The sequence below is a fragment of the Pelophylax lessonae genome (genome assembly GCF_965119305.1).
Source record: "Pelophylax lessonae genome assembly, chromosome: 6".
NCBI classification, from domain to species: Eukaryota; Metazoa; Chordata; class Amphibia; order Anura; family Ranidae; genus Pelophylax; species Pelophylax lessonae.
The window spans coordinates 230,272,670-230,300,376 of NC_138773.1; the positions used below are offsets into that span (position 1 = coordinate 230,272,670).

At 47.8% G+C, this 27,707-nt stretch overlaps 1 protein-coding gene across 6 annotated transcripts in view; it reads right to left on the reverse strand.

Annotated features, from left to right (window-relative positions):
- HDAC4 (histone deacetylase 4) overlaps positions 1-27,707 on the reverse strand; it is a 666,648-nt gene that overhangs the window by 214,703 nt on the left and 424,238 nt on the right. For all 6 annotated transcript variants that reach the window (XM_082260868.1, XM_082260870.1, XM_082260869.1 and 3 more), the window contains 2 exons: positions 24,162-24,271; positions 23,961-24,077 (listed from right to left, as the gene is read on the reverse strand). In XM_082260868.1, coding sequence (XP_082116994.1) covers positions 23,961-24,077; positions 24,162-24,271 — 227 coding nt within the window. The remainder of the gene's footprint in view (positions 1-23,960; positions 24,078-24,161; positions 24,272-27,707) is intronic.

The following is a 27,707-nucleotide window of genomic DNA, read 5'->3' on the forward strand; positions in this document are numbered from 1 at the left end:
AGAACAGCCCCTCTTAAACAGCAGCCTGCAAATTCTTGCGGTCAAAAGAAGCATTCGCAGATGCCAAAGTATCTACTTTGAAGAATTTCGTTAAAGTATGCACCGACGACCAAGCCGATATCGATGCTTGATGACGGAAGGCCAAACAAATAGTCAGCGCCCAAGTAGAATGTGTCGTAACAGGGAGAGGAGGAACCTGACCTTTAGAATAGGCCTGAGTCCCTGTCTGTCTGATCTATTTAGAGATGCTAGCCTTTGAAGTGGCCAGCCCTTTCCTCGGTCCTTGTGTAACCACAAACCACAAAGAGCGAGTCTGACCTAGGAAAGAACTCCGTAGCTGCCAGATACACCGGAAACGCTCGAACCATATCCAACCAAATTCCTTGGGATGAGCTGGCTTGGGAAACAGGGAACGCAACACAATGTACTCATTCAAATGGAAGTCAGACAGCTTTGGGCAGGAATGATGGACAGGGAAAAAGAACCACTTTACTCCTATGGACCACTAAATAGGGACTACGACAGGATAATGCTGCCAACTCTGAAACTCTGCTAGCCGAGGTAATAGCTACAAAGAATGCCACCTTCTGGGACAACGTAGGCAAGGGAATCTCCCCAATATTCTCAAATGGAGGTTTCTGGAGAACTGAAAGCACTAAATATAAATCCCATGGCGGCAAAAGAGTCTGTACAGGTGGAGCCACATATCAAACCCCCTGAATAAAGGTGCGAACTAAAGAGTGCGTGGCTAGGGGTCGCTGAAAGAAGATTGCCAAGGCAGACACCTGGCTCTTTATGATACTCAAGGCCAACTTCTGCTCAACGCCCTGTTGAAGAATGGGTAAGATCTGAGCCACAGAAAAGGATCAAGAATGAGCGCCAATCTACTCACACCAAGAAATGTACGCTTTCCCCGTATGATGGTATATCTTGCTGAAAGACGACTTCCTCGCCTTCACCATTGTAGGGATCACTGATCCAAACAAACCTCTACACCTCAGTACCTGGCTTCTAATAGCTAAGCCATTAAAACCAGCAACTGTAAAGCAGGATGGTAGATCAGCACTTGGGACAACTGGTCTTCTCAAGGGACATTTACAGCCAGCAGACTGATTGGAAGATCCTCACCCTTGATTTCTCACAGGAATCGTGGAAGAAGCTTGAGCGGAGGATGATACTGGCCTTACTGCGCCCCTAGGAGGTCTGTGGCTTCTACAAGAGGAACCTGTGACCTCGTCATGAACCTCTTGTGGAGCAAAACCTGCAAAAGGAGCTGAATGTAGGACTGTGCAAATAGAACTGTCCTGATGGTGGATACAACCAGACTTAGAACCTGTATGCAGGTCGGGAGAGAGAACTGTTTGTGTGACAGCAGCCGGTGAATCACGGCCTGGGGCTCCTGAAAATTGTCCGGAGATAGGACCACCCAGGTCAGAAATAAAATCACACCTTGGTAACTCAATTTCCTGGACAGGGATAGGGGGGACCTTAGGTAGTTCGGATGTCACCCGAATCATTGCTGGAAATATATCTGCACAAGGGGATTCGGGACCTAAAAAAACCTGAAAAGAACAAACTTTTGCCCCCCTTTCTGGGTACCTCCAAAAGAAACATTTTGCTGACCTCCTTGATGCTCACAAAAGAGGTCCACAGGGCTGGAATCCAGGGAAGATGTCCCACCACCCCAACAATGGGTGAGGGCAGACCTTTGCGCTGAAGGGGTTGTGTCTGCTGGTCCAGAGAAGCTAGCTCTAGGCTTACCAGATCAAGGATGCTTGGAACCTCCTGGGGAAGACTTGAAAAATCTATTTCCCTTATTCTGTCCCAGAAGCACGAAAACATTTTCTATGGGCTGAGGAGGGCCCCCATCTGCGACGACGCTCCTTCCCTTTCCTGGACTGTGGCAGAAAGGTACTCCTCTCCCCTGTAATAGCCTCGAAAGGGCAGATCAATGAGAGCTTTCTTAGAGGCTTGGTTTGTGGACCAATTCTTAAAGGAGATGTAAAGCCAAAGCTCGTTTGGCTGTACATCTCCTATGGATCACAGGAGTGCAGTTCGTTCTGCACTCCTGTGACCTGTTTTCAGTGACATCACGACAATGGAAGTCGGGATCCGCCAGGTGCCTGGACCAACACCCGGCTCAACCTCGTAGTGCTCCCCACCCCTACACAGCCTGGCGCTTCAATGAGCGAGGAGGGGCCAGAGCAGAGAGCTGCTGACTGACAGTCAGCAGCTCTCGGCTCAGGGAGCTTTTTAGGACCGAGCGATCGACGGTGTTCGATTACTCGGCTCTCACTGCAGAGGAGCCAGGGGACAGATGCAACATCGGACCAATGTTGCACCCTCCTAGGTAAGTATAAATGGGGGAAAAAAACCAAACCTCATACTTGTCTTTTAAGCTACAGCATGCGCCTAATCACCACCGCTGAAACAAAGTTTGAACAGCACAGGAGCTGTATCCAAAGCTGCATCACAAATAAACTGCAGCTCATGAAATAACTGGTCTGCTAAATCAACACAAGCAGCAGGAACCTGCTCACCCCCCAGGCCCTGGCACAAAAGCTTGGCCCATTCAGTTAGGGTCTGAGACACCAGGGCTGAGGCCAAGACTGGCCACAATGCCGAACCAGCCATAGTAAACATACTGCGTGCCACAGCCTCTGCTTTCCTGGCAGTCGGGACTTTAAAAGACGAGGATTCCTCTACTGGATCATAGTTGCTTTATTCAACCTGGAAACAGGAGGATCCACCACCAGTGGACTAGTCCACTTTTCTAAAAGTGACTTCTCAAAAGGGTAACTTACTGCAAAACCTTTGGGGACCACAAAGGGTAACTTTGGTTGTTCCCATTCCTTATAAGTAAACCTATCAAAATAAGGCACATAAGAAAACCCCTTTGGAGTGCGAGGTGACTTATGCATTCCAAAAAAAAACAGGCACATCAGCCACATCCTCCATTTTTAAATTCTTATGCACTGCAGTAATAAGTGTGTCTACCAATTCTACCGAATTTTCATTTGCTGCTGCAACCATGGAGGAATCATTCTCACAATCGGATGGATCTGGGGGTGTGATATTAGGCCCCCCTGGAAGGGCCGCGTCCATGGCGGCATCAGGCACAGAATAAGATGGGCCTTTGCTCACACGCCAATTCCACCCAGGATACTAAGGACTGCAGGACCGCCGTCAGAGCAACCATGGGAAGCTGGGGTTTTCGAGGGACCGGCCACCTCCAAAAGGGGGTCAGTGGGGAAGAGGAGACCCTGAAACTCTATAGGGAAAGGAAGACCTTGCAGTACAAATGATCTTTTGGCACCACTAAAGGATCCCCCCAATGCTCAGGGTACCTATCAGCAGAGGGAGAGATAACAGGTACCCCCAATGACTCACCCTACCGATCAGAGTGCTGCAATTCGGACCCAGCAACCCATGGACGCCATCTGCTCCACCGTGGGAGGAGGGAACCCACAGACAGGCCCGACCATCCCAGCAGGGTATCCACGCCCACCCCAAAACAGCCCAAAGGGGAGAGGGGAGACTGTACTCACCCTTCGATGGTGCGAGTGACGCTCCAGACAGAACTGCCCATTCTCTTTTCTCTGCATTCAGTGGAGGACACAGCTCTGTTTTAGTTAATCACAAGAACAGATGTATTCAGAGATACAGGCCTCAGCAAGCCATAAGGATAGGCGCTGTGTTCTCCAATGAACACAGAGAAAATAAAGAAATTTTAACTTACCTGTAAATTCTATATCTTGGAGTACAGTACATACTGCAAGCTGGCTATTCATAGACCCCAGGTTAGAGGCTGGTACCTTCAGGTGATTGGCGACCGGGCAAACCTTTCCTGGACACACCTCTTTGGCTTACCCCTATAAACATTATCCACTCCAAGGGAGCTCAGTTTTCTAGCAAGCAATACAGTGCAACAGAGGAAATGGTGGCCTGTGACCTACAGTACTCCAAAATATGGAATTTACAGGTAAGCTGAAATTCCTCTCATCTTAATAATACAGTACAGGATACAGGCTGGATAATCATAGAGACAACAAAAAGATTATCCCTGCACTAAGTGACAAAAAAAGTGATATTAAATAATTGGATTGCACAATCACATTTGAGATACAAGATGTGCTATAAACAAATTAAAGGTATTGTAAAGGCATTGTAAAGGCAGAAGGTTTTTTTTATCTTAATGCATTCTATGCATTAAGATATAAAGCCTTCCGTTTGTAACAGCCACCCCAGCACCACCTAATATTAACTTGAGCCCCCCCCCCCCCCCCTTCTATCCAGCGGTGTCCACGAGTCCCGCGGCGTCCGTGACTCCCCCTCTTAATTGCCTGAGACAAGACACAGCAGCGGCACCACTGGCTCTCGCTGCTGTCAAAGTCAATTAGCCAATGGGGGGGGGGGGGGGGGGGCTGAACAACAGGCTCCGTGTCTAAATGGACGCGCGGAGACGCAGCTCAGTTCGGGTGCCCCCCATAACAAGCTGCTTGCTGTGGGGGCACTTGACAGGGAGGGAGGGGCCAGGAGCAGTGAATAACGACCCAAGAAGAGGAGGATCCGGGATGTCCTGTGCAAAACCACTGCACAGAGCAGGTAAATATAACATGTTTGTTATTAAAAAAAAAAAACAAGACTTTACAATCACTTTAAATCATTATAGGTGCTGCCCCTTTAAGGACCCATACAGATTCCCTAGTATTCAAAACATGTAAACTGCGTCATAAACAAATAAATCTAAAACACTCCACTTCATCAGTAATGTATGTGAACCTTCATATTGAATGAAAATAAATACATCTGAAAATCCTAGTTCATCAACAATTCATATAAACATTTGTGTCAAGTAAACGTAAATCTGAACAAATAAGAAATTCAAAATTCATGAGAAAGTCCCATACAAAGCATCAAACTTGTCAGGAAAATGATGCCACTATTTGCTCCACCAAAGTGTTTAGATAAGCTCCTTACTAAAAAGTTTGATCCCAAACAGATCAGACAAAGCCTTGCTTCCCCGCTGCTTGAATCAAAATGGACTGTAGAAATCGGACACAAAATTCCCTGTGATTTTGTTTACTCTCTGTCCCTCTCTCCTAACTGTGCTATTAAATTGTCACCCTAGATCAATAGGATGCACCTGGGCTTTGAGCTCAATTGATCCTTGGTTGTTAACAGCTTCAAAGTTACCCTCTGGGTTGGGGGCAAATACAATCCATGATAAGGATAGTACACACCATGGTTACAAATAAAATTTTTAGAGATGCAATCAGGTGGCCCAATGGACAATTATTTTTAGCACTTTATGAAAAAAGAATATATATTTTTATCTGTGTGGTTCATTTGGTACTCTGCTAAGCCCAGGTAGATAGTGACTGGGAGTGCTTTAGTGACCTGGAGTACCCTAGTACCTGGGAGTTCCTTAGTGACTGGGAGAACCTCAGTACCTGGAAGTACCCTATTGGTCGAAATCTGGCCCTAGAAGCTGTTGCTCTTTGGAGGAACGCCAAAAATGCGAGCTCCCGAAAAAGTACAGGGAGAAACCCCCAGAGACTCCCACCAAGCAATGCATGCTTTCCAAACACGATGGTAAATCTTCCTAGAGGTACATTTCCTAGCCTTTAACAGCGTGGGAATCACAGAGTCCGAAAACCCCCTACCCTTCAGCACCTGGCTTTCAACAGCCAAGCCACTAAAGCCAGCAACTGTAAAGCAGGATGGAAGATCCGCCCTTGGCCCATCAGGTTTTCCCTGAGAGGGAGGTGCAAAGGGACATTGGTGACCAGCTGGACTAGATCCGTATACCAAGACCGGTGGGGTCAGTATGGTGCCACAAGGATGACGGAATCCCTTCTGCCTCTGCAAAAGTTTGAGAGGGGAAAAGGCGTATATCAGACGGTACTGGCCCCAAGGAGCCACCAGTGCATCTGTGGTGTCGGCTAGAGGATCTCAAAACCTTGCTCGAATCTCTGCACTTTCCTGTTGAGACGAGAGGCTAACAGGTCCACCTCGGGAGTTTCTCACCAGAGACACAGCTGGTGAAATACCTCAGGATGAAGAGACCACTCCCCGTGTTCCAAGGCCTGTCGACTGAGGTAAACCACCTGCCACTTTTCCACCCCCGGAATATGCACAGCAGAGAGAGCTGGAACGAAACGTTCCACCCACCTTAGAATGCTGGCTACTTCTTGAGCCGCAAGGACACTTCTTGTGACCCCTTGGCGATTGACATATGCCACGGTCATGGTATTTTCCGATTGAATCTGTACCGGACCGATGCAACCTTAATGCATAGATTGCATTGAGGTGAAAAGCCTTAGGGCTTTACAACCACTTTAGGGACGTAAAAGGGCTTTAGGGTACAAGGGACGCAATGTCACTCTGAGGTTGAGTGTTGTGTAGGCCTTCGACAGACAATGTCTGCCTACGATTCTGAATTGGCTCCCCTTTGTCTGGTGTCTGCCATAGCTACAAGTGAGGGTATACCTCTGTGTGGTACTCATGTAGTGTGTGTGAGATGGGGTAAGCATGTCTGGTAGGAGTATGCAGCTACCCAATTGTATATTGCCCTGCAATAAATCCTTGTGGCAAAATGGCAGAAAGAAGAAACAACTGAGTAGCTTATGGGGCGGGGGGGGGGCTAGGTGGAAGTGGTAGAAGTGTGTGACACCTGGTCATCCACCGGAGACCAAGCTGTAAGTATTTTTATTTTAGTGCCAAGTTTAAAAACTTTACACTGTGAACACATTCCAAACAAAGCCCTGTTTATTAAGTATTGGTCAGAGATACAGGGTAATCCTTACTAGTTTATGAAGCTGCACACTATATAAAGGTCCAGACTTCACCCATCTCAGTGGGCAAACTCATAAAGGGGTCTTCAGGGACTAGGTTCCATAGTGATAGACCACAGCCCTGGACCTGTATAGCACCCTGTGGCTATCTCAACGTGTTGCCAACGAGCCAAGGTGAGTGTCCATGAAGGACCCAGTACCTGAAACAAAATTACAGGTCATCTTCACAGAGTCCAGGCAAAGTTTTACCAAGATTGCACTGATCTGGATACATGGCTTCTGTATAGATATTAGAAGACTGAGCTGTTGATCGAACAATTCAAGGAAAATAAGAATAAAACTGGATTTTTGACTTACCGTAAAATCCTTATTTCTTAAGTTCATTGATGGACGCAGTCCTCTGATGCATATCAGTAGGGTAATACCGCCCCCTACAGGAGTAGGACACTAGGCAAAAAGAATTTCTGGCTACGCCTATGGGCAGTTCCTGGGGGTATACCCTCTCTCTTCCTGCATAGGACTTCAGTTTTGTATCAAAGCAGTGTCAGAGAAAAGCACACCAACCCACTCAAAAAATTAGAGGGGCGGGTACTGCGTCCGTCAATGAACCTAAGAGAAATGGATTTTGCGTTAAGTCAAAAATCCAGTCCTCTGATGCATATCAGTAGGGACGTCCTAAAGCAGTACTAAAATGAGGGGTAGGAAACAGCAGAACAAAGAAAAAACAGTCTCCAAGGCCAACATGGCCAACCAGGCAACACAGGACTCATCAAAACAACCAGGTGAGGTCCACCTAAAAACAAACAGAAGAACACCCTCAAGGAAGGCCAAGGGGCCCCCTAAACCGCGGCCTGCAAAACCTTGCGGCCAAAGAAGGCATCCGCAGTTGCCATCACATCCACCTTATAAAAATTGGTAAAGGTGTGAACAGACGACCAAGTTGCTGCCTTGCACACCTGAAGCACAGACGCCTGATGGTGAAAGGCCTAGGAAGCATTAAGCGCCCGAGTAGAGTGCACCTTGACAGGGAAAGGTGGAACCTGACCCTTAATGGAATAAACCTGCACCACTGTCTGTCTGATCCATCTGGAAATAGTCGCAGCAGACGCAGGCAGTCCCTTCTTTGGGCCATCCGTGAGCACAAAGAGCGAGTCAGAATTGCGAAAAGACTCGATAGACGCCAAATACACCCTGATCGCCCGTACAACATCCAGGGTATGCAGAGCAAATTCCCTAGGATGTTTAGGCTTAGAGCACAAGGAAGGTAACACGATGTCCTCATTCGGGTGAAAACTGGAAACCACCTTCGGCAGGAAAGACGGGGTTGGTACCACCTTGTCCTTGTGAACCACCAGATAGGGAGGACGACAGGACAGCGCCGCCAGTTCCGAGACCCTGCGCGCAGAAGTGATAGCCACAAAGAATGTTACCTTCTGAGACAAGGTAAGCAGGGGGACCTCCAGAATATTCTCAAAGGGAGGCCTCTAGAGAACCGACAGCACCAAATTAAGATCCCATGGTGGTAGCGATAGTCGCACCGGAGGTACCAAGTGTCGCACCCCCTGGATGAAACTACGCACCAGGGAATGGGAGGCCAATGGCCTCTGGAAGAAAATAGTCAAGGCTGAGACCTGAGCCTTGATAGTACTCAAGGCCAACTTTTGATCAACTCCCCGTTGAAGGAAAGCCAAGATCCGAGCCACCGAATAGGAGCGAGGGTGGGTCCCAGGGGACTCACACCACGCAATGTACGACTTTCACGTACGATGATCAACCTTCCTGGAAGTCGCCTTCCTTGCTTTTAACAGAGTGGGAATCACTGAAGCAGATAAACCCTTGTCCTTCAGCACCTGGCTTTCAACAGCCAAGCCGTCAAAGCCAGCGACTGTAAAGCAGGATGGAAGATTGGCCCGAGAGAAGATCCTCCTTGAGAGGAAGTCTCCACGGGGCGTCTGCGACATGCCTGACCAGGTCGGCGTACAAAGGGCAACGAGGCCAGTCCGGAGCCACAAGAATGACCGGAATCCCTTCCGCCTGTATCCTGTGAAGAAGTCTTGGCAGCAACTTGGGAGGAGAAAAGGCATACATCAGCTGGTACTGGCCCCAGGGGGCCACCAGTACGTCTGTGGGGTCTGCCAGAGGGTCCTGGGAGTGGGCCACAAACCGCCGTACCTTCCTGTTGATTCGAGATGCCAATAGATCAAAGTCCGGAGTGTCCCAGCGAAGGCACAAATGGTAAAACACCTCCATATGCAGGGACCACTCCCCTGCATCCAAGGCCTGGCGGCTGAGGTAATCCGCCTGCCAATTTTCTACTCCCGGAATGTGTACCACGGAGAGAGCTGGAAGATGGTGCTCCGCCCAACATAGAATGTCCGCCACTTCCAGGGCCGCAAGGACACTCTTGGTGCCCCCTTGGTGATTGATGTAAACCAGACGGTTGGTCCAGTGCATCAGGCAAAGCTGGATTGCTCTCAGCTCCAGGACATTGATCGGCAATCGAGATTCCTCCAGGGACCAGACTCCCTAAGCAGAGTCCTGATTGAGGACTCATCCGTAGTGACAACTGTCCAGTATATAGGGAGAAAGGATTTTCCCGACTGAAGCATCGGGGACCGAAGACACCAGACCAGGAAATCTCTGGTCCTGTGGCTTAACCGAATCAGAGAATTCGGGTGTTTGTTCCACTTGAGAAGAATTTCCTTTTGAAGAACCCTTGTGTGGAACTGAGCGAATTGGACTGCCTCGAAGGAGGACACCATCAGCCCCAGTACTCTCATACAGGTCCGAAGGGACGGCCGGTTGTTGGACATCAACAAACGAACCGCTGACTGGATCTTCTGGAATTTTTCCAGAAGAAGAAACAACCTGGCAGAGGATGAGACCAAGGTCAGGCCCAGATAGATCAGTCTCATGGAAGGGGTCAGAGACGAATTTTGAAGGTTCACGACCCAACCGAACACTTTCAGAGTACTCATGGTGATCCCCAAATTTTCCGTCAGCAACGCAGGGGACTCCGCATGGAGAATCAGATCGTCCAGGTAGCCCAAGACGAATATCCCCCGCTGTGTTGCGACTGTGCAAGAACTGGGGCCAACACAATCGTGAAGACCCCCGAGGAGGGGAGGCGAGACCAAAGAGTAACGCCACAAACTGATAGTGATCTTCTCCCACGGCAAAACTGAGAAACCGTTGGTGAGCAGCACAGATTGGAATGTGAAGGTAGGCATCCTTGATGTCTATTGAGGCCAGGAAGTCCCCCTGATGTAGTGAGGCCACCACCATGTGAATAGTTTCCATCTTGAACTTTTGAGCGCGCACAAACACATTCAGAGCGTTTAGGTCCAAGATCGGCCGCACCTTGCCCTCCTTCTTGGGAACTGTGAACAGGTTGGAAGAAAACCCGTGAAAGCATTCCGCGTGCAGAACAGACACTATCACTCCTTGTTGTAGCAAGTCCTGCACTGCCCCATAGAGCGCTCGCAAGCGATCTGGGGATAGTCAGACATTAGAAGGGAAAAACCTGACCGGAGGAACGGTTCAAACTTGACCTTGTATCCAGACCGCACAACCTCCCGGACCCATTTGTCTGGGATCCGGGCCAGCCACACGTCCGAGAACTGGCAAAGGTGTCCCCCCACCCCAGTCAGGGGTGAGGGCGTACCTTCAGGTCGACGGGTCCTTGTCTGCAGCTCTGGAGGAACCGGACTTCTGTTTCCCCGACCAGAGACGCTTGGGAGCACCCGAGGGAGCCTTGAAGGGCTTAGACTTATCGGCTGCCCCCGAGGGACGAGAATATTTTCTGTGAGCCGAAAAGGACAGACCCCGCCTACGGCGAGAGTCCCTACCCCTGGAAGCCTGCAGGCGAAAGGTACTCTTACCCCCCTAACACCTTTAATAATGTCGTCCAGGGTAGCCCCAAACAGACGGTCCCCCTGAAACGGGCGTTCCATCAAGGCCTTCTTAGAAGCTTGATTCGCAGACCAACACTTCAGCCAGAGCATACGCCTCATGATCAGCGTCGAAAACGTCAGATGACCCAAAAGGGAAGCAATGTCCAGCGCAGCATCGCAAGCATACTGCAACGCCTGCACCATTTGGTCCAAAAGTTCCCCAAATTCAGGAGGGACAGGCTGGCCCTCCACGTCACGGCGTAGCAGCTTCGCCCATTCAGTCACCGTTTGGATGACAAGGGCCGAAGCAAAGGCAGGCCCGTAGTGCAGTCCCCGCCATAGCGTACATGTTGCGGGCCACAGCCTCCGCCTTCCTATCCTCTGGGTCCTTAAAGGACGGGGAATCTTCCACCGGAATCACAGTAGCCTTGTTAAGTCTGAAGACCGGGGGGTCCACCTTAGGTGGCACCGACCACTTCTTCACCAGAGACTCCTCAAAAGGGTAGTGCCAGGTAAACAACCTAGACACCCCGGGAGAACATGTCCGCCGCTCCCATTCTTTGTCGAGCAGGCCAGCAAAATATGTGGGGAAAGGAAAAGACTTTTCCACCCTCGGAGGCTTGTGGGTGCTGAAGGCAACCCAGGCCCCAGGAGCGACGACAGCCGCATTCTCCAATTTTAGGGTTTCGCGCACCGAAACAACAAGTGCATCCACCCGCGCCTTATCCTGCACAGCAGAAGAGGCAGAAAGCTCATCCTCACTATCAGAGGAGGCACAGCGCGGGGTACCCGCGTCTGCAATGGCTGGGTCAGACTCAGAGTCCGAGACATCAGAGGAGGCAGGGGTAGTTTCTGCGCACCCCGCCCTCTAAAGGCCACCAGACTGGGGTGGCCACTGGATATGGGGGTCCAGTCTGTCGCCCAGCCCGGCATAATTTGCTTGACCATCTCACAGGAAAAATGTTCAGGAGAAAAAAAGACTAGCTAAAAAAAAATCTACATAAAAAAATGACTTCTATGCCAGAACCAAAGATTCCAGCAAGGAACTAGGTCCTTACTCCTGACTAGGCAGATTAAAACTGACATCCTATGCAGGAAGAGAGAGGGTATACCCCCAGGGACTGCCGATAGGCGTAGCCAGAAATTCTCTCTGCCTAGTGTAATACTCCTGTAGGGGGCGGTATTACCCTACTAATATGCATCAGAGGACTGCGTCCATCAATGAACGATAGAGAAAATAATTAGCGAAGCGGATTTCTGCATAAAGGAGAAGAGGCCCATCATTTTCAGACACTAACAAAAAATTGAAGACTCTCAGAATGGGGTAAAGTTACAGGGGAGATACCGAGAGGAAGGTGGGGAGGTCCTCCAAAAGGTTCCCAGCGTCCAATCACCCGAAGGTACGTACCTTCAACGCATGGTGCATGATTACGTTGCCTGTGTCATGTACTGTCTTATCAAGATAAACCTTTAAAGCTGAATTCCAGCCCCACCAATTAACACTTTGTTCTATCTAGGAGGTTCTTCAATTGCTGCAATGGTGGTATTGTGTCGGTTATGCTCTATTAATGCTGCACAGCCTGTCTATGGTTGCTGACGGATATCCAGCCTCTCCTTTAGCAGCCTGCTGCCTTCCGAAACCACTGTTACACCTGGTTACTCCATGTGAATGACACAAGTATCCAAGCAAGATGCGGATACTTGCATTGTCACGACCACTAGGACAGGAAAGTTATCAGTCTGGTATTTTCATGTGAGCACCACTGTAATCTTGAAAATACAGTATTACAGCAACAAGACAGACTAGAACCTTTCCTATCCTAGCACCGGTAACTGCGCAAGTCTTACTTTGTAGGTGTTCTGTGAGGAAAATGTAGCAACTAGTACAATTAGTTATAGTCCACATTTGAGCAATGATACAGCACAGCAGTTCTTGGCTCCTTTATCATCACAAACACAGAGCTACCCACAAGTCCGCCTGCCAAGACTCTCAGGCAAATCCCACGTGCTAGCCCACTAGAACACTATTGGCTGTGGGCTCTTGGGAGTAGAGTAGGAAGGTGATCCTAGGTCAGATGATAGAAATGCCTAGTGCATTACCTTTACAAAATGTTATTGAAAAGCCAAAAACACACTCACAAAACATGCAGAATAAAATCGCATATCACATATCGACCCCTATGTGAAATAGGACACATCCTTGTGCTTGGACGTGTCCTTCTCCACATAGGAGTCCAAGCACAAGGATGTGTTCTACTCCACATAGGAGTCGATATGTGATATGCGATTTTATTTTTCATGTTTTGTGAGTATGTTTTTGGCTTTTTAATAACATTTTGTAAAGGTGTCCAAAGGTAATGCACTAGGCATTTGTGCCCCCTTTTTTGTTTGCTTGCAGTATTCTGGAGTTTCCCCAATTGAGGAGAGCAGCACGCCTATGGTTCCTAACTAAGTTAGCGCTTGGGTTTTATAGAGGTTTGCAGATGATAGAAACGTACACCCACTGACTGCCACTACTGGAAGAACTTTGCAGAACCTCTGATGATATCACAGCATCTAACAAAACAAAATATGTGAAAAAAGGAGAAGGGAAACAACAGCACTCTTTTTGGATACCTAACAGGGGGTAAGGGAGGGTGAAATTTAATTTGGATAATTTCAAAATCAATAAATATGGGTGTAACATATCATATGTAAATACATTCTGGATCGCATCCTCGTGCAACATTCAGTATACCTCATTCCCAAGTAATGCGCTTACCCTGACATCACACCAGAGACCACACAAAACTGGCTGGGCAGTCATTTATTTTTTATGTTGGTTATAGTTCTCTGCCATCAAGTCACAAAGCTTTTAGGCTTCTACATGATCAGGCTGTCCAATGGATTGATATGAGCCCCTTCTGTGCATCCAGTCTATAACATTCAAGCTGTGATGGATTTATTCTGTCCGTAAATCACTATCCAGCTATAATCAGCCACACCCCATTCGATATGCTAATATCTACCGATCCGATAGCTGAGGTTTTTCTTTGCATCCACTTTAAAGAATTTAAAACATCTGAAAAAAGTTAAAGCAGAAGTCAGGCAAAAAAACAAAAGGACAAAAAAAAAAGAAAAAAAGCACCTTCAAACAGGAGCTGTGCCCTGAAAAACTTTTCAATCATTAAATGACTCCAGTTTTACAGGCTGAATGTCAGCTCAAAAAATATCGGGTTCCTTGTGCTGCTGCTCCTCCCCATTTTGGGGTTGATTTACTAAAACTGAAGGAAGCAAAAACTGGTGCAGCTTCTAACTTAAGCTTGTTCAATTAAGCTTGGAAAAAAAAAAAAAAACCTGTAAGCCGATTGGTTTCTGTGCAAAGCTGCACCAGATTTTCCATTCTCCAGTTTTAGTAAATCAACCCCTGTGTATTCTTTTGTAAAGGGAGGAATGCAAGAAGCTGATACCAAAGCAAAATCAGCTGCTTGTATATTTAAAAAAAAATACACTAAATGATGGGCAAAAAAAAAAAAAGGATAAAAAAAAAAATTCAATTTTCAGCCCACTAGGGGCGCCGGACCTGTGGTGGCTATGGGGGGGGGGGTTTCACCCCACGTGTGGGGGGAAGAGGCACCGATTGGCGGCCTTCTGGGGGTCATCGGGGCGCAGAGCCCCGACACTCCCCACTTTAGAGATGTCCTGGCTGTGATTGGTCCAGACTCCAGCCTGGACCAATCACACAGGAGGACATCCCGGATGACGTGACGCATGGGGCGGTGCGTGCGTCAGTCACTCACCGTCCCGGCGTCACGTCCTCACCTTCCCACCCACCGGCGCCGTCAGACCAGAGAGAGCCGGCGGGCGGGAGAAGAAGAAGAGGGAGTCGTTCGTCTTGGTCAGAGTCGTCTCGTGTTCGTCTCGTCTGACTCAGAGGAAGCAGCACGCAGGTCACCGTGAGTGAGGTAAGTGATGCCTCGGGAGGGGCCCGGCCCACACACTGTCTGCTTTAAAGGGGGCACGCACGCACGCTAGTCTCTGCATTGATGGGGGGGGGAGCACGGCGGGCACGGCAGACAAGCTGGTCACTCACTCACTGCATTGCCATTGATGATGGGGGCAGACAAGCTGGTCACTGCATTTAAGATGGGGGCAGACAAGCTGGTCACTGTATTTAAGATGGGGACAGACAAGCTGGTCACTGCATTGATGATGGGGGCAGACAAGCTGGTCACTGTATTGATGGGGGCATGGCAAGCTGGTCACTGCATTGATGGGGGCACCGCGTTTTTTGCCGCAAGTTTTTCTTTTTGCGCCCCCCCCCAAAAAAAATTTTGAGCACCAGCCGCCACTGATTCTGGCATAGGCTTAATTTTAGAGTGGTGATTAACCTTTACATAAGCCCAATGAAGTGACTAGCCCCTGGTAAATAATGAAAATGAAGCTAACCCTCACACATAAGATGTATCTTTATCTACAGCTCTCTCTCCTCCACAGCCTTCCAAAGTACAAACAACAGTTCACACTTCTCAGCTTCCAGGAGGTGAGGAATCTAATGTCAGATACTCCACACCATAGAACAGAGAGCTGAATGTAATCTGGCACACAGGATTCCCAGCCTCATTGGGAAACTTGCATGTTTGAGGCTGCCAATCACCCTCTGTGTGGCAAAGGTTCGGTGGGCCTTCACCATGAAATGCCTAGTATGCAGAAAATGAAAAGAGACGCATGCATATTGCAGAGAAAGGAGAGAGCAAATGGCATCCACATAAGGTGCGAAGAACTGAGGTATACACTATATGAGGATATGTTGTGTTATTTTTTCAATTCAAAGATATACAACACCACTTAGGAAATTCTGCTTTTAAGTTAACATTTACAAAAGTAAAATAACACATGGTTAAAATAAAAACAAACAAAGACAAATATCGGGACTTCAGGGGTGCTAATAGATATATAATATATGATCAAGAGCAAACACTATCCAATTGTAGTATACAAACAATTCATATTTCTAAGTCATACAAAAAAAAAATGTAATTAAACAGTGTTGTACAACACATCCATCATATCTATACATATAACCTCCTGATAACATTCCATCGTTCAGTTAATCATATTAATACTCAATACAATTACCGTTCAAAACTTCAACAATGGGATATTACAAATTCTGCCCTTTTTTTTTTTTAGAACATGTATGCTTCTTCAGGAGATATAGAGGTAACAGATTCTCACATATAATTATGTAAAAACAAATGACCTATATAAGACAGAGGTCCGCACAAAGCATTTGTGGAGGACTGCATGGGATCAATTTAAGAAAGTGGCCTATTCATGTTGCTTAAACCAGACTGGTGAGTGTCCTATGATGTGGATCTTGAGAGGATAGACTTGGACTCCCCAAGATATTCTAATTGACTATTGGCTGGTAAGATCCTGTCCCCTTAAAGTAACCAAGTTGGCTCTGCATCTTTTAACTGGAAGTTTTTTTTTATTTTTTATTAAGGACTGACAATAATAATACTACACTTGGACAGTATTTGCTCTTGATCGTTTGTCATTCCCTATTAGCACTCCTAAATCCCCTACATGTGTCTATTATTTGTTACATGTTTTATAATGTTGGTGCACTGGAGTTAGAATAAAGTTAATTATATACATAAATATTTTATGCAACAGACTACATTTTGTATATTGTAAATGATTTTATAGTAGGAATAACACTTTAACTTTAAAAATGTTAGCCAGACAGCAGGGAGAGCTCAAAACTGCTCAAATAAGTCACTTAAAGCGGAGTTACACCCTGGAATTTTTTTTTTTTCAAATACCCCCGGGACAGTCAGGGCTAGTGCATTCCACAATGGCTAGCCTCTGATCTGTCCCGGGTTGCACTTACCTGTTAGGACAAATACTTACCTTGAAAAAGTCTTGTCCAGCGCTGCCATCTCAGATGTGGGAAGCTTGAAGCCAGCGCGATCCTCTTCGGAGTCCTCTTCCGCCTTCTTCGGTCCCACGATGCCCTGCGCCGGCCCCGCCGTCACTTCCGGGCGCGCGCGTCATCCTTCCACAGCTTCTGGGCATGCCCAGAAGCTGTTTAGAAGGGGATGACGCGCGCGCCCCGTAACTGACGTCGGGGCCGGTGCAGGCGCAATGATTCCTGGGAGCTATGACGTTCAGCTCCCAGGAATCATTGCAGAGCCAGGAAGTGACGACGGGCCGCGGCCGAGGAAGGAGGAAGAAGGAAGTAAGTAAGGTGAGTATATTTTCTTCGCTACGAGGTAAGTAAAAAAAAAAAAAATGCGATTAGCCATTTGTTTTTCAGGTGACCGGGAGCGAGAAGATGGAGGTAAGTATAAAATTAGGGTGGAACTCCACTTTAAGTGGATGTCCTCTGGATGATAAACCTTCAGTCACTTAATCTGTCTGAATTTCGGGAGACCATAAGATAGGAGTTGCCATTGACATACCTGGTAAAATCCCAAGCTGTAACTGCAGCTGGGAAAGTTAAATTGTATGTATACCTCAACAATATGCTTCTTTTATTAGCTCCCTTATGGTCTGTTAAAAGTATCATTAGGGGGGGGGCGTGGCCGCTGCGTAGCTGTATGGACGTGTGAGCTCGCCGCTCCGCCGACACAGGGACATCTATCCAGCAACATCGGCGTTCTCACTCATCCGATTGCCTCACCAAAGCCCTCATCGGCTTCACCTCATCCTCCTGCGTCCATCGATATGGCTAGGAAGAAGAAGGACGGCGGGCAACCCCGTCAACTTCAACATTTCTTTATGCCCCATGGCCAGCAGCGGAGCCAAGATGGCGCCGGCAGTAGTTCCCCGGCCTCGTCGAGCGGGACCTCTGCGGCGCAACCCAGCCCTACTCCTCAACAATGCCAGAAGGCAGGACAGCCCCGGTCTCCTACAGCATCAACACCGCTCACAGGAAGCCCGGCAAAAAGCAGACCAAGGCTGACAGAGGACTCGCCATCCGGGGAGGTAAGCCATGAGGAGGTTTCCTCACTGAATTCCACCAGAGAGCTTGCTTTTAACATAGACTCCTTCCCTGTCAGTGACCGGCCGGTCTCGGAAGTGAAGCTGAGGGACATGATGATGTCCCTAAGGGCCTCCATGCACGCTGACTTCATGGCATGTGTAAAATCTTTTAAAGGAGAGGTCAAGGCCTTGGGAGGCCGCATGGACAAGGTGGAGGACAAAATGGGGGAATTTGCTGCATCCCATAACGAGCTAATTGACTCCCACTACACTCATGAGATAGACAAATTGAAAAACAAAATTGCAGATATGGAGGACAGATCACGGCGTAACAACGTCAAAATTCGGGGGGTCCCCGAATCTATTCAGCCCACTGATCTCGAACGTTATGCCAGGGATCTGATCCGTGCAGTCCTGCCATCTGCACCATCCTCTGAGCTGGTGATTGATCGCATACATCGCCTCCATAAACCTTCCCACATCTCTGAAGACATCCCAAGGGATGTTATCATGAGGATTCATTTTTATCACATAAAAGACCGTTTGATGTCGGAGTTCCGCAAAATGACTCCCGTTCCGGATAAGTATGCCAGGATCCAGCTGTTTGCTGACTTATCCCAACATACTCTCCAAAAACGGAGGAACCTCCAACCGCTTACTAAGGCGTTGAGGAATCATGCTATTGTTTATAAGTGGGGATTCCCGGTTAAACTGACTGTCACATACCACAATAAGGCCCACACTATCACATCTCTGCAAGCTGGGCTGGATCTGCTGCAGTCATGGGGAATTCTCCCTACTCCCGGAGCTGATCCCATTACACTGTCCACAAGGGTGTCCCCTCTCCCGGAAGAGTGGCACACGGTCGCATATGGGAAGAAGGGAAAGAAATTCTCCAAGGGAACGCCGCCTCACGTTACCAACACCTGAATGTCCCTGGGCATACGGCTGCTCAGGCCACTAGAACTTTCCCCCCCCCGCAATGTTATGCAGCATGGCTGCATTCGAGACCATTCTCATTTTTTTACTGACTGTTTCTTTGTTTATCCCTTCTGTTTTCTCTCCCTGTGAGTATTTCCCTACCCTCCACCAATGTGGTCAGCTCGTCATGTGGAAACCTGGACTGTCTCTACATCTGGAAACTCCCGGCAGACGTCACCCAGCTGTGTCCTCCTGTGCCACCGTGGATCTCCACCTTGAGGTCCGTTTGATGCATCTAGCTACAGGTACTCTTTCCCATCCATTCTCAGTAACATATGCCCATTAAAATAACATTTAATGTCCGGGGCCTGAACCACCCGGCCAAGAGGTCATCTCTGTGGTCTGAGGCGTTAAAACTTCAGAGCGATGTTTTGTGTGTACAGGAAACCCACCTACATCAGTCTTCCGCCCCTACTGTAGCTCACAAGAACTTTCCGCATGTCTTCCAGGCATCTGCTTCTCAAAAACGGAAAGGAGTACTGATTGCGGTTAGAGACTCTGTGGCATTTTCATTGGTGGACCTTAAAACTGATCCCAATGGCAGGTATGTCATAGTTATCTGTGAGGTGAATAATATGCCACTGACATTGATCAATGCATACTCCCCCAATACACATCAACTCCGCTTCTGGAGGAAGATTTTACGTATGGCCTCCTCCCTGAGGCGAGGCTCTGTTGTGATCTGCGGGGACTTTAACATCACGTCTGACCCGCAAATGGATACCACCTCATCTCCCCGGCGTGCTCCTCCAGCCTTACAGCCTTTACTGCATTCCATGGACATGTATGATGCATGGAGGTGCCTACAACCGGGCGAAAGGGACTATTCTTACCATTCCCAATGTCATAATTCATACTCCCGCATTGACATGATTTTGATAAACGTTTGCTCCAGATGACAGAGTCTGCAGAGATACACGCTATTACGTGGTCGGACCACGCCCCGGTCTCCGTAGTGTTGCGCGAGTCCGGGGCACCTGGCCCTGCATATCTATGGAGAGCTAACAGCCAAGTTTTGGAATCTCCACACCATGCCGAATATATTGCTAAATGTTTAAAAGAGTATTTTTGTGACAATGCTGGCTCTGTGGCGGACCATGCGACTGTGTGGTGCGCTCACAAAGCTTTCATAAGAGGTATTCTTATACAGCTTTGCTCTAGGCTCAAGAGGCAGAGGAGTCAGCAACTCGACAACATTCTGGACGAGATCAAAAAATTAGAACCTTTGAATAAGGTTTCCCCCTCTCAACCGCTAGCCCAAAAGCTCTCCCGCCTCAGGTTAGATCTCCGACAACTATTAATTGCCAATCAAGATAAACTCTTCAGGGCTTTTAAACTCTCCCACTATTCACAGGGCAACAGGGCGGGCAAGGTGCTGGCCAACCGCTTAAAAGCGAAACAGGTCAGTAGCAAAATCGCACACTTGCTTGATCCGGTTACCAAGGCAAAAATAATAGGACTCTCAGGCTATCGCTGACTCTTTTGCGAGCTATTACAGCTCTTTATATAATTTAAAGGATGATCCTTCCACCCCGCAACCTACGGATCAGTCCATTTCGGACTTTCTGTCCTCCATAAACCTGCCCCGCCTTTCCCCCGATCAACTTCGGGCTCTGAACGCTCCGATTTCACCCCTTGAAATTACGAAAGCTATCCGTACATTGCCGAGTGGGAAATCACCAGGCCCCGATGGTTTGCCCAACCTCTATTACAAGTTATTTAGTGATGTGCTCAGTCCGCACCTATCGCTGGTGTTCGAGAATGCTGTCTCCTCTGCCTCCCTACCACAAGAAATGTTGCAGTCTTACATTGTGACATTGCCTAAACCGGGGAAGGAACCTACAACATCCCCCCCGAATTTCAGGCCAATTTCCCTCCTGAACACAGATGTGAAACTGTATGCAAAGGTTGTTGCGCTGAGGCTGCACCCTGTCCTGCCTGACCTGATCCGAGCGGACCAGGCTGGGTTCGTGCGGGGTCGCCAGACCTCGGACGCAACAAGAAGGGTGATTGGCCTCATTGAAAAAGCAAACTCTGGTCGGATGCCTTCTCTGCTGCTGTCCTTGGATGCGGAGAAGGCATTCGACCGAGTGCATTGGGCATACATGTCTCAGGTCTTGCTGAAGTTCGGCTTTCAGGGCCCCATCACTTCGGCAATTCTTGCACTGTATTCGAATCCATCTGCTGGGGTCTACACCTCCAGTATGCTGTCTCAGCCTTTTTCCATAACGAATGGTACTAGAGAGGGATGTCCATTGTCCCCATCAATTTTTAATTTGTTAATTGAGCCACTAGCGGAAGCAGTTAGATCCTCAGGCAGCATAAGCGGCATACGAATAGGCTCCGGACATCATGTGGTGAACTTATTCGCAGATGATGTCATAATATTTCTGACGGATCCTGTACGTTCCCTGGCCGCAACTCACGATTTATTGCAAAGATTTAGTCTGGTGTCATACTATAAGGTGAATTTTGCAAAATCGCTTATTTTACCGATAGCTATACCACCGAAGCAATGTAGCTCCCTGGCCGCACAATACCCGTATACGTGGAAAACACATAGCATTCCTTATTTGGATATCCAACTAACCCCGAAACCTTCTCAATTAGTTGAGGCCAACCTACCGCCCTTGATAACTAGAATAGCTGCCGAGTGTGCGCGAATTTCAAAAACTGAACTTACTTGGTCAGGACGTCTTGCATCATTTAAGATGCTTCTCCTACCACAAATCCTTTATATCTTTAGAACGTTAGTGGTCCCCATCCCGCGCAAATTTCTTACACAACTGCAGGCTGCCCTGAAGGATCTGGTGTGGAGGGGGAAACGCCCTAGGAGTAAGCATGCTCTCTTGGTTAAGCGTTGGTCGGCGGGAGGAATGGGCATGGTAGATGTCAGGGATTACTTATTGGCATCGCACCTGGCCCAATTACGAGCTTGGGTTTCCTCCGAACATGAGACTACATGGAGTGTTATGGAAACTGAGTTCTGTGCCTCTTCCTCCCTGCGATCGGTGCTTCTGGCCGATAGGTGGCGCCCCATGCCACTGAAGGACAAGCCATTGTCGATTCAGGCTTCTCTCCTGGTTTGGAGGGAGTTTGCCTCATCCACATTGGACCACTCTCTGCTTGTAAAAGTGCCCATACCCATTCACGTCTTGGAACTAATTTTGCCCCACGTATCTCTTAAACATTGGGTGGCGAGGGGTATCTCCACGGTTGACAGCTTGCTGAACGGTACCACCTTAAAGCCGTTTTCCCAGCTGCAGACCACATATGGCCTTCACCCTAATGACTTCCTCACCTACGTGAGCATATCCCATTTGCTCCGCTCTCTACCGTCCCCTCATTTATATCTCCCATCTGCGGGTTGGATGTTTCTGTTGGGCACCTCGCGGACGGCGAAGGGCACGTCCCTTTTCTACAATTGTTTCCATCAGAAGCTGGTGTTTCGTCAGACGGCACCTCTGCTTAAGTGGGAGGCGGATCTGGGAGAGGTATTTACTGATGAACAATGGCGAACCGCACTCCGCTCCGTCAGATCCGCTTCCTCTTGTGTAAACCACTGGGAACTCTCTCAGAAAATTAATTTGCGTTGGTACCTCACACCCTACCGACTATCTAAGTTCATACCAGAGCACTCTCCTCTATGCTGGTGGGAATGTGGGGAAGTAGCCCACCTTAAGCACGTATTTTGGTCCTGCAGAAACCTAACTAGCTTCTGGAACAAGCTATTTTCCATTATTTCAGATATCACAGGTGTTCTCACCCGACCTTCCCCAGCACTAGCCATTCTGAACGTGGGCATAGACAAATTTCCCAAGGATTGTAGGTGTGTAGTATCACATATCCTCATGGCTGCTAGAGGTTTAATAGCTCGCAAATGGAAAGAGGCTGAGACGCCTAGCGTGTCTACAGTCTTAGACTTAGTCAAGACTAATCAAATGTATGAGACGATGCTTGCTCGAAAAGCGGGCAAAGGGCCTGAATACGATAAAAACTGGAAGTTGTGGTATTCTTGGATTTCTGAACATTGAGATATGTATCTACGTATACCTATAATACGTTTGGGCTGCCCCCTTCCCCCCCCCCCCTGAACTATCCACCTATTCTAGTTCATTATTGTAGACCCCTGTAGTACTACATTTGTTATGCTGCTGCAGACCCAAGGATTGATAGAGTGTGAAGTACGCTACTTGTAAATGTTTGAACAATATAGCTGCTAGCATCTTCCCTTCCCTTTCCCCTTCCACCTCCTCCCTCCCCCCTCCATCTCCTTCCCCCCCCCCTCCCTCTTTACCCTCTTCCGCCACTCTTCTGCCCCCTCCCCTCCTCCTCCCCTCTCCCCCCCTATCTGTCCCCTTCCCCCCCCTATCTGTCTCCCCCCCCCTCTTCTCCCCCCCCGCCTTCCCCTTCTTCCTCCCTCCCCCCCCCCACATGTCTCCACCCCTCCAATCCGTATCCCCCCTCCTATCTTTGCTTCCCCATCTCCCCCCCCCCTACTCATCCTAATCCTCCACTTCGCCTCTTCTCCATTCTCTCTCCCCCCCCTCCCACCTATACCTCGCCCCTCCTTTCTCTCCCTCCCTCCCCCCCCCCTCTTCTGAAATAGACCAACCTAAGTAATGAATACAATATGTGAAGCCCTATTGTTTGCCTAGTCATGGATGTATAGATCGTTAGGACGTTGTACTTCTCACTCGATGTTACTGTTATCTCTATGCTTTGCTATGATCTGCATTGTTTTCTGTATAACCCTGTTCTTGAAAAACTTCAATAAAAACTTAATGTTAAAAAAAAAAAGTATCATTAAAAGTGCTTTGATATATCTGTTTAATCACTGTAACAAAACAATAAATAAAAAATCTATTGATTCTGCCAGAATTCCTTTTCTCTCTACCTGTATATATTTTTTAGTTAGTGTTGTTCCGAACTCTCTGTAAAATACATAAGAAGATGTGCTCTGCAGTCCTGTCACAGGAGGGCAACGCTGCTCCTCCACAGATAAAGTATGTGTCACCCTAGCAAAGGAAGTGTAACACTGTTACGATCAGCAGGTAAAAATAATAAGAAAAAAAACCTGATAAAAGAAAACTGAATACAGCCACCACACCTATGGAATTGCAAAACATAATTTTTGTTTATGGTTCCTAGATTTAACATACTTTTTTTTTTTTTTTTTTTTTAATCAGAATATTTTTTTTTTGCATCACATGGTCAGTTAACAACATATACTTTAATCTATTTAATCATAATGTTTAGATGTAGAGTGCTTTTTAACTCTTCAGTCACGAAGAGCAGAATGTGTAAGGATACGTACATTAGAAGATCCACTGGCAGGCAGTCCCAGAGTTATGTTGGGTAAAGAGGGTGAGGTATAGAGAGGAAGCTGGGTCACGGAACCCTCCCTGTTCACCAATCTATGGGCCAGAGCAGCCTAAAAAAATACAATAATAATCAATAAATTATAATACACCTGCATATGAAGCAATTTCCATGCAATGCGCAAAGCTAAAAATACCTCTGCCTGGATGCCCAAAGGACCAGCAATGCCATTCTCAGTGGTAATGTTGCTTGAGCTGTTGTTGGGGGAACTAGGGCCAGAACCAGGTGCACTATTACAAGCAGAGTCTAAAAGTAAATACAAAATACAATGCATATTACTAGCAAGAATTTAAATGTGGATTATTTGCTTTAAAAGGAACCTAATTAAAAATATGGGAGCTTCCACTTATGACCTTCTTTTGAAGTTGCAAGTTCTGTAACAGTAATCTTTAATCCCTACTTGGTGAGTGCATATCTGGTGTCCTAATACTTCAGTAATTGCATGCTTGTTCCTGATAAGTGACTTAGGCCGGCCAAAGTTGGTTCAAGATTCAAACCACATATGGGTAGGCCGAATGAGTTCAAGTTGATCGATTAATTTTGGTACAACCAGCCTGCTGGATTTTACATACGATTATCGATAGCGGCTGTATAGCGGCTAGCAATACTTACTGTCTTCTCCTGGTGGGGATGGCTTCTGTTGAGCGCACCCCCCCTGCCAGGAGGGATTCCCCTGTCAACACTCTCTGTTGCAGGAAAGAAATATGCTCCATGTATGGACTGCCTCACAGTGAAACAAAGAAAAGTGGAGTAAATTACCGGTAAACTCCTTTTCTGAGAGTCTTCCAGGACAGCCCACGAGACCTAGGGCTCCTCCTACCAGGACAGGAAACATGTTAACCCCACCAAATAAAAAACGGTCTTCTAGTCCTCCCACTTCAGTATTTCTCGAGAACTGCAGGACGTTACTGTAAAACAAATGCATACAACATAATAAAAGACATAACCATGTGGGAATCCAGCTGTCCTGGAAGACTCTCAGAAAAGGAGTAACCGGTAAGTCTAACTCCGCTTTTATCAAGTCGTCTTCCAGGACAGCCCATGAGACGATGAGCGAGAATTTACCAGTCTAGGGAGGGACTACTGCCTGGAGCACCTTTCGACCATTTCCTGCTCCTGGGAAGAGAGGAGGTCCAGGCGTTAATATCTAAAAAAAAAAGGTCAAAAATTTAGACCAGGTGGCTGCCTTATATATTTGTTCCGGTGAGGCACCAGCCCTTTCAGCCCAGGACGCGGACAAGGCTCTTGTTGAATGCACATTGACAAAAGGCTGTGCAACATTCCTAACTCTGTAGGCCCTTAGCAAAATGTCTGAATTTTCCACCTGGCTATGGTGGTCTTAGAGGCTCCATTACCCTTGTGTGTCCCAGAAAACAGAACAAAAAAGGCTTTAGATTTCCTAAAGGTCTTGGGGACCTCTAGGTATGCGAGAAGAATCTTGACATCCAAAAAACTAAAATCCCCTTCTTTCGTATTTTGTGGAGAATTAAAAAAGGCTGGTAGCACAATATCCTGTTATCTATGAAAGGAAGTGGCTACCTTTGGCAAAATCCCCAGATCAGTTTTTAACACTAAATTCGTACAAAAATCCTGGTGCTGTGGTACAGGTAACCAGAGTTCAAGGATGGGATGGTAAGGACAAATGATGCTCAAAGAAACCCACCATCAGCTGAAAGTTCATGTCCGGGCTGCAGCCTACCCAAACCCAGATCCTGACTGAGAAAGAGATAGTGCAACAAAAATTGGGTATACTGGCGCTCCCAGACACAATAACAAAATCAATATATGCTGCTCAGGATCTTGAAGCAATAAAACACATTTATTAAAATGGGTTAAAAGGTCCTACTAAACAAACAAATGCCAGAAGATTTCCCATGGTACAACAGTCAGGTGATAACTCAAATCGGGAGGACCCAGGAGCAAGAGGACAACGTCTATCCCACTGGAGAGCCTTGATGGTACCGACACTTGGGTCAGGGGAACCCAGGGGCGGGATGGTCGCATCGATCCAACAGGGGAGCCTTGCTGGTGAAGAACCTCCAGACCGTGAGAGGACCAAGATGTGAAGAGGGGGGAGCGGAAACCTCAACCCCCGCAGACCGCACCGGTCACGGATGGCACACAGTCAGAGCGGCAGCGTCCGCTACTGCTCTGTCACAGCTGCAGCGGCGCCGGATGATGACGTCACCGGGCGCCTGTGGCTGACTCACAGGGACGTGCTCACTGGAGCCTGCCCGCCTCGCGGATGCTAATCAGCGGTTGCTTGACTGGTCCGGGGGCCGGGACAGCACACTGGCATGTGGATTGTCTGCTGGCAAAGCTAACATGGATGGCCACAAATAAAGAGGGATAACATGTTTCGGGCCAAGCCCTTCTTCAGATCTCCTGTGGCTCTTAAACAAGGGGCAGTTTAAATAAACATAAAAAGGAAGAGGCGTTGCCCCCCACTCTCTGGCTCCACCTTTAAACATGACACTAATGATGAAACAGCAACTGCAAAAAACACAAACACAAAAAAAAAAAAAACACAGAAATACACGGAGATATTAAAACATACACACAAAAAAAAAAAAAAGGGGAAAAATGGGGGGGAAACAGAGTGGGTGATATTATACCACAGAATATGTGTCAAGTTCTTCATTCAACCCATGAGGGGACAAGGTATTCAACTTATAGATCCAGAACGTCTCTCTCTTGCAAAGCAAGGAGAGACGCTCATTGGTGGTCAAGGTACCCTTGGGTACACACTCCACCGCCCACACCTTCAAATCTTGGACTACGCCCTTGTGATGGGTGGCAAAGTGGCGGGGGACACTGTGGGGTGGTTTCCCATTTTTTGTGTTGAGTCCTTGTGCAATGGCCCTACGGTGCTCACCTATCCGTGTGCATAGGCGGCGGATGGTACGGCCCACGTAGAGTAAATTGCAAGGGCATTGCTTGACAGGTCCGGGGACAGCACACTGGCGTGGGGATTGTCTGCTGGCAAAGCTAACATGGATGGCCACAAATAAAGGGGGATAACATGTTTCAGGCCAGGCCCTTCTTCAGATCTCCTGTGGCTCTTAAACAAGGGGCAGTTTAAATAAACATAAAAAGGAAGAGGCGTTGCCCCCCACTCTCTGGCTCCACCTTTAAACATGACACTAATGATGAAACAGCAACTGCAAGAAACACATAAACACAAAAAAAAAAAACACAGAAATACACGGAGATATTAAAACATACACACAAAAAAAAAAAAGGGAAAAATGGGGGGGAAAGAGAGTGGGTGATATTATACCACAGAATATGTGTCAAGTTCTTCATTCAACCCATGAGGGGACAAGGTATTCAACTTATAGATCCAGAACGTCTCTCTCTTGCAAAGCAAGGAGAGACGCTCATTGGTGGTCAAGGTACCCTTGGGTACACACTCCACCGCCCACACCTTCAAATCTTGGTCTACGCCCTTGTGATGGGTGGCAAAGTGGCGGGGGACACTGTGGGGTGGTTTCCCATTTTTTGTGTTGAGTCCTTGTGCAATGGCCCTACGGTGCTCGCCTATCCGTGTGCATAGGCGGCGGATGGTACGGCCCACGTAGAGTAAATTGCAAGGGCATTGTAGGATATAGACCACATATTCTGTGGAACAGGTGATGAATTGGCGTATAGAATAACTATTGCCTAGTGAATCGCAAAAGGA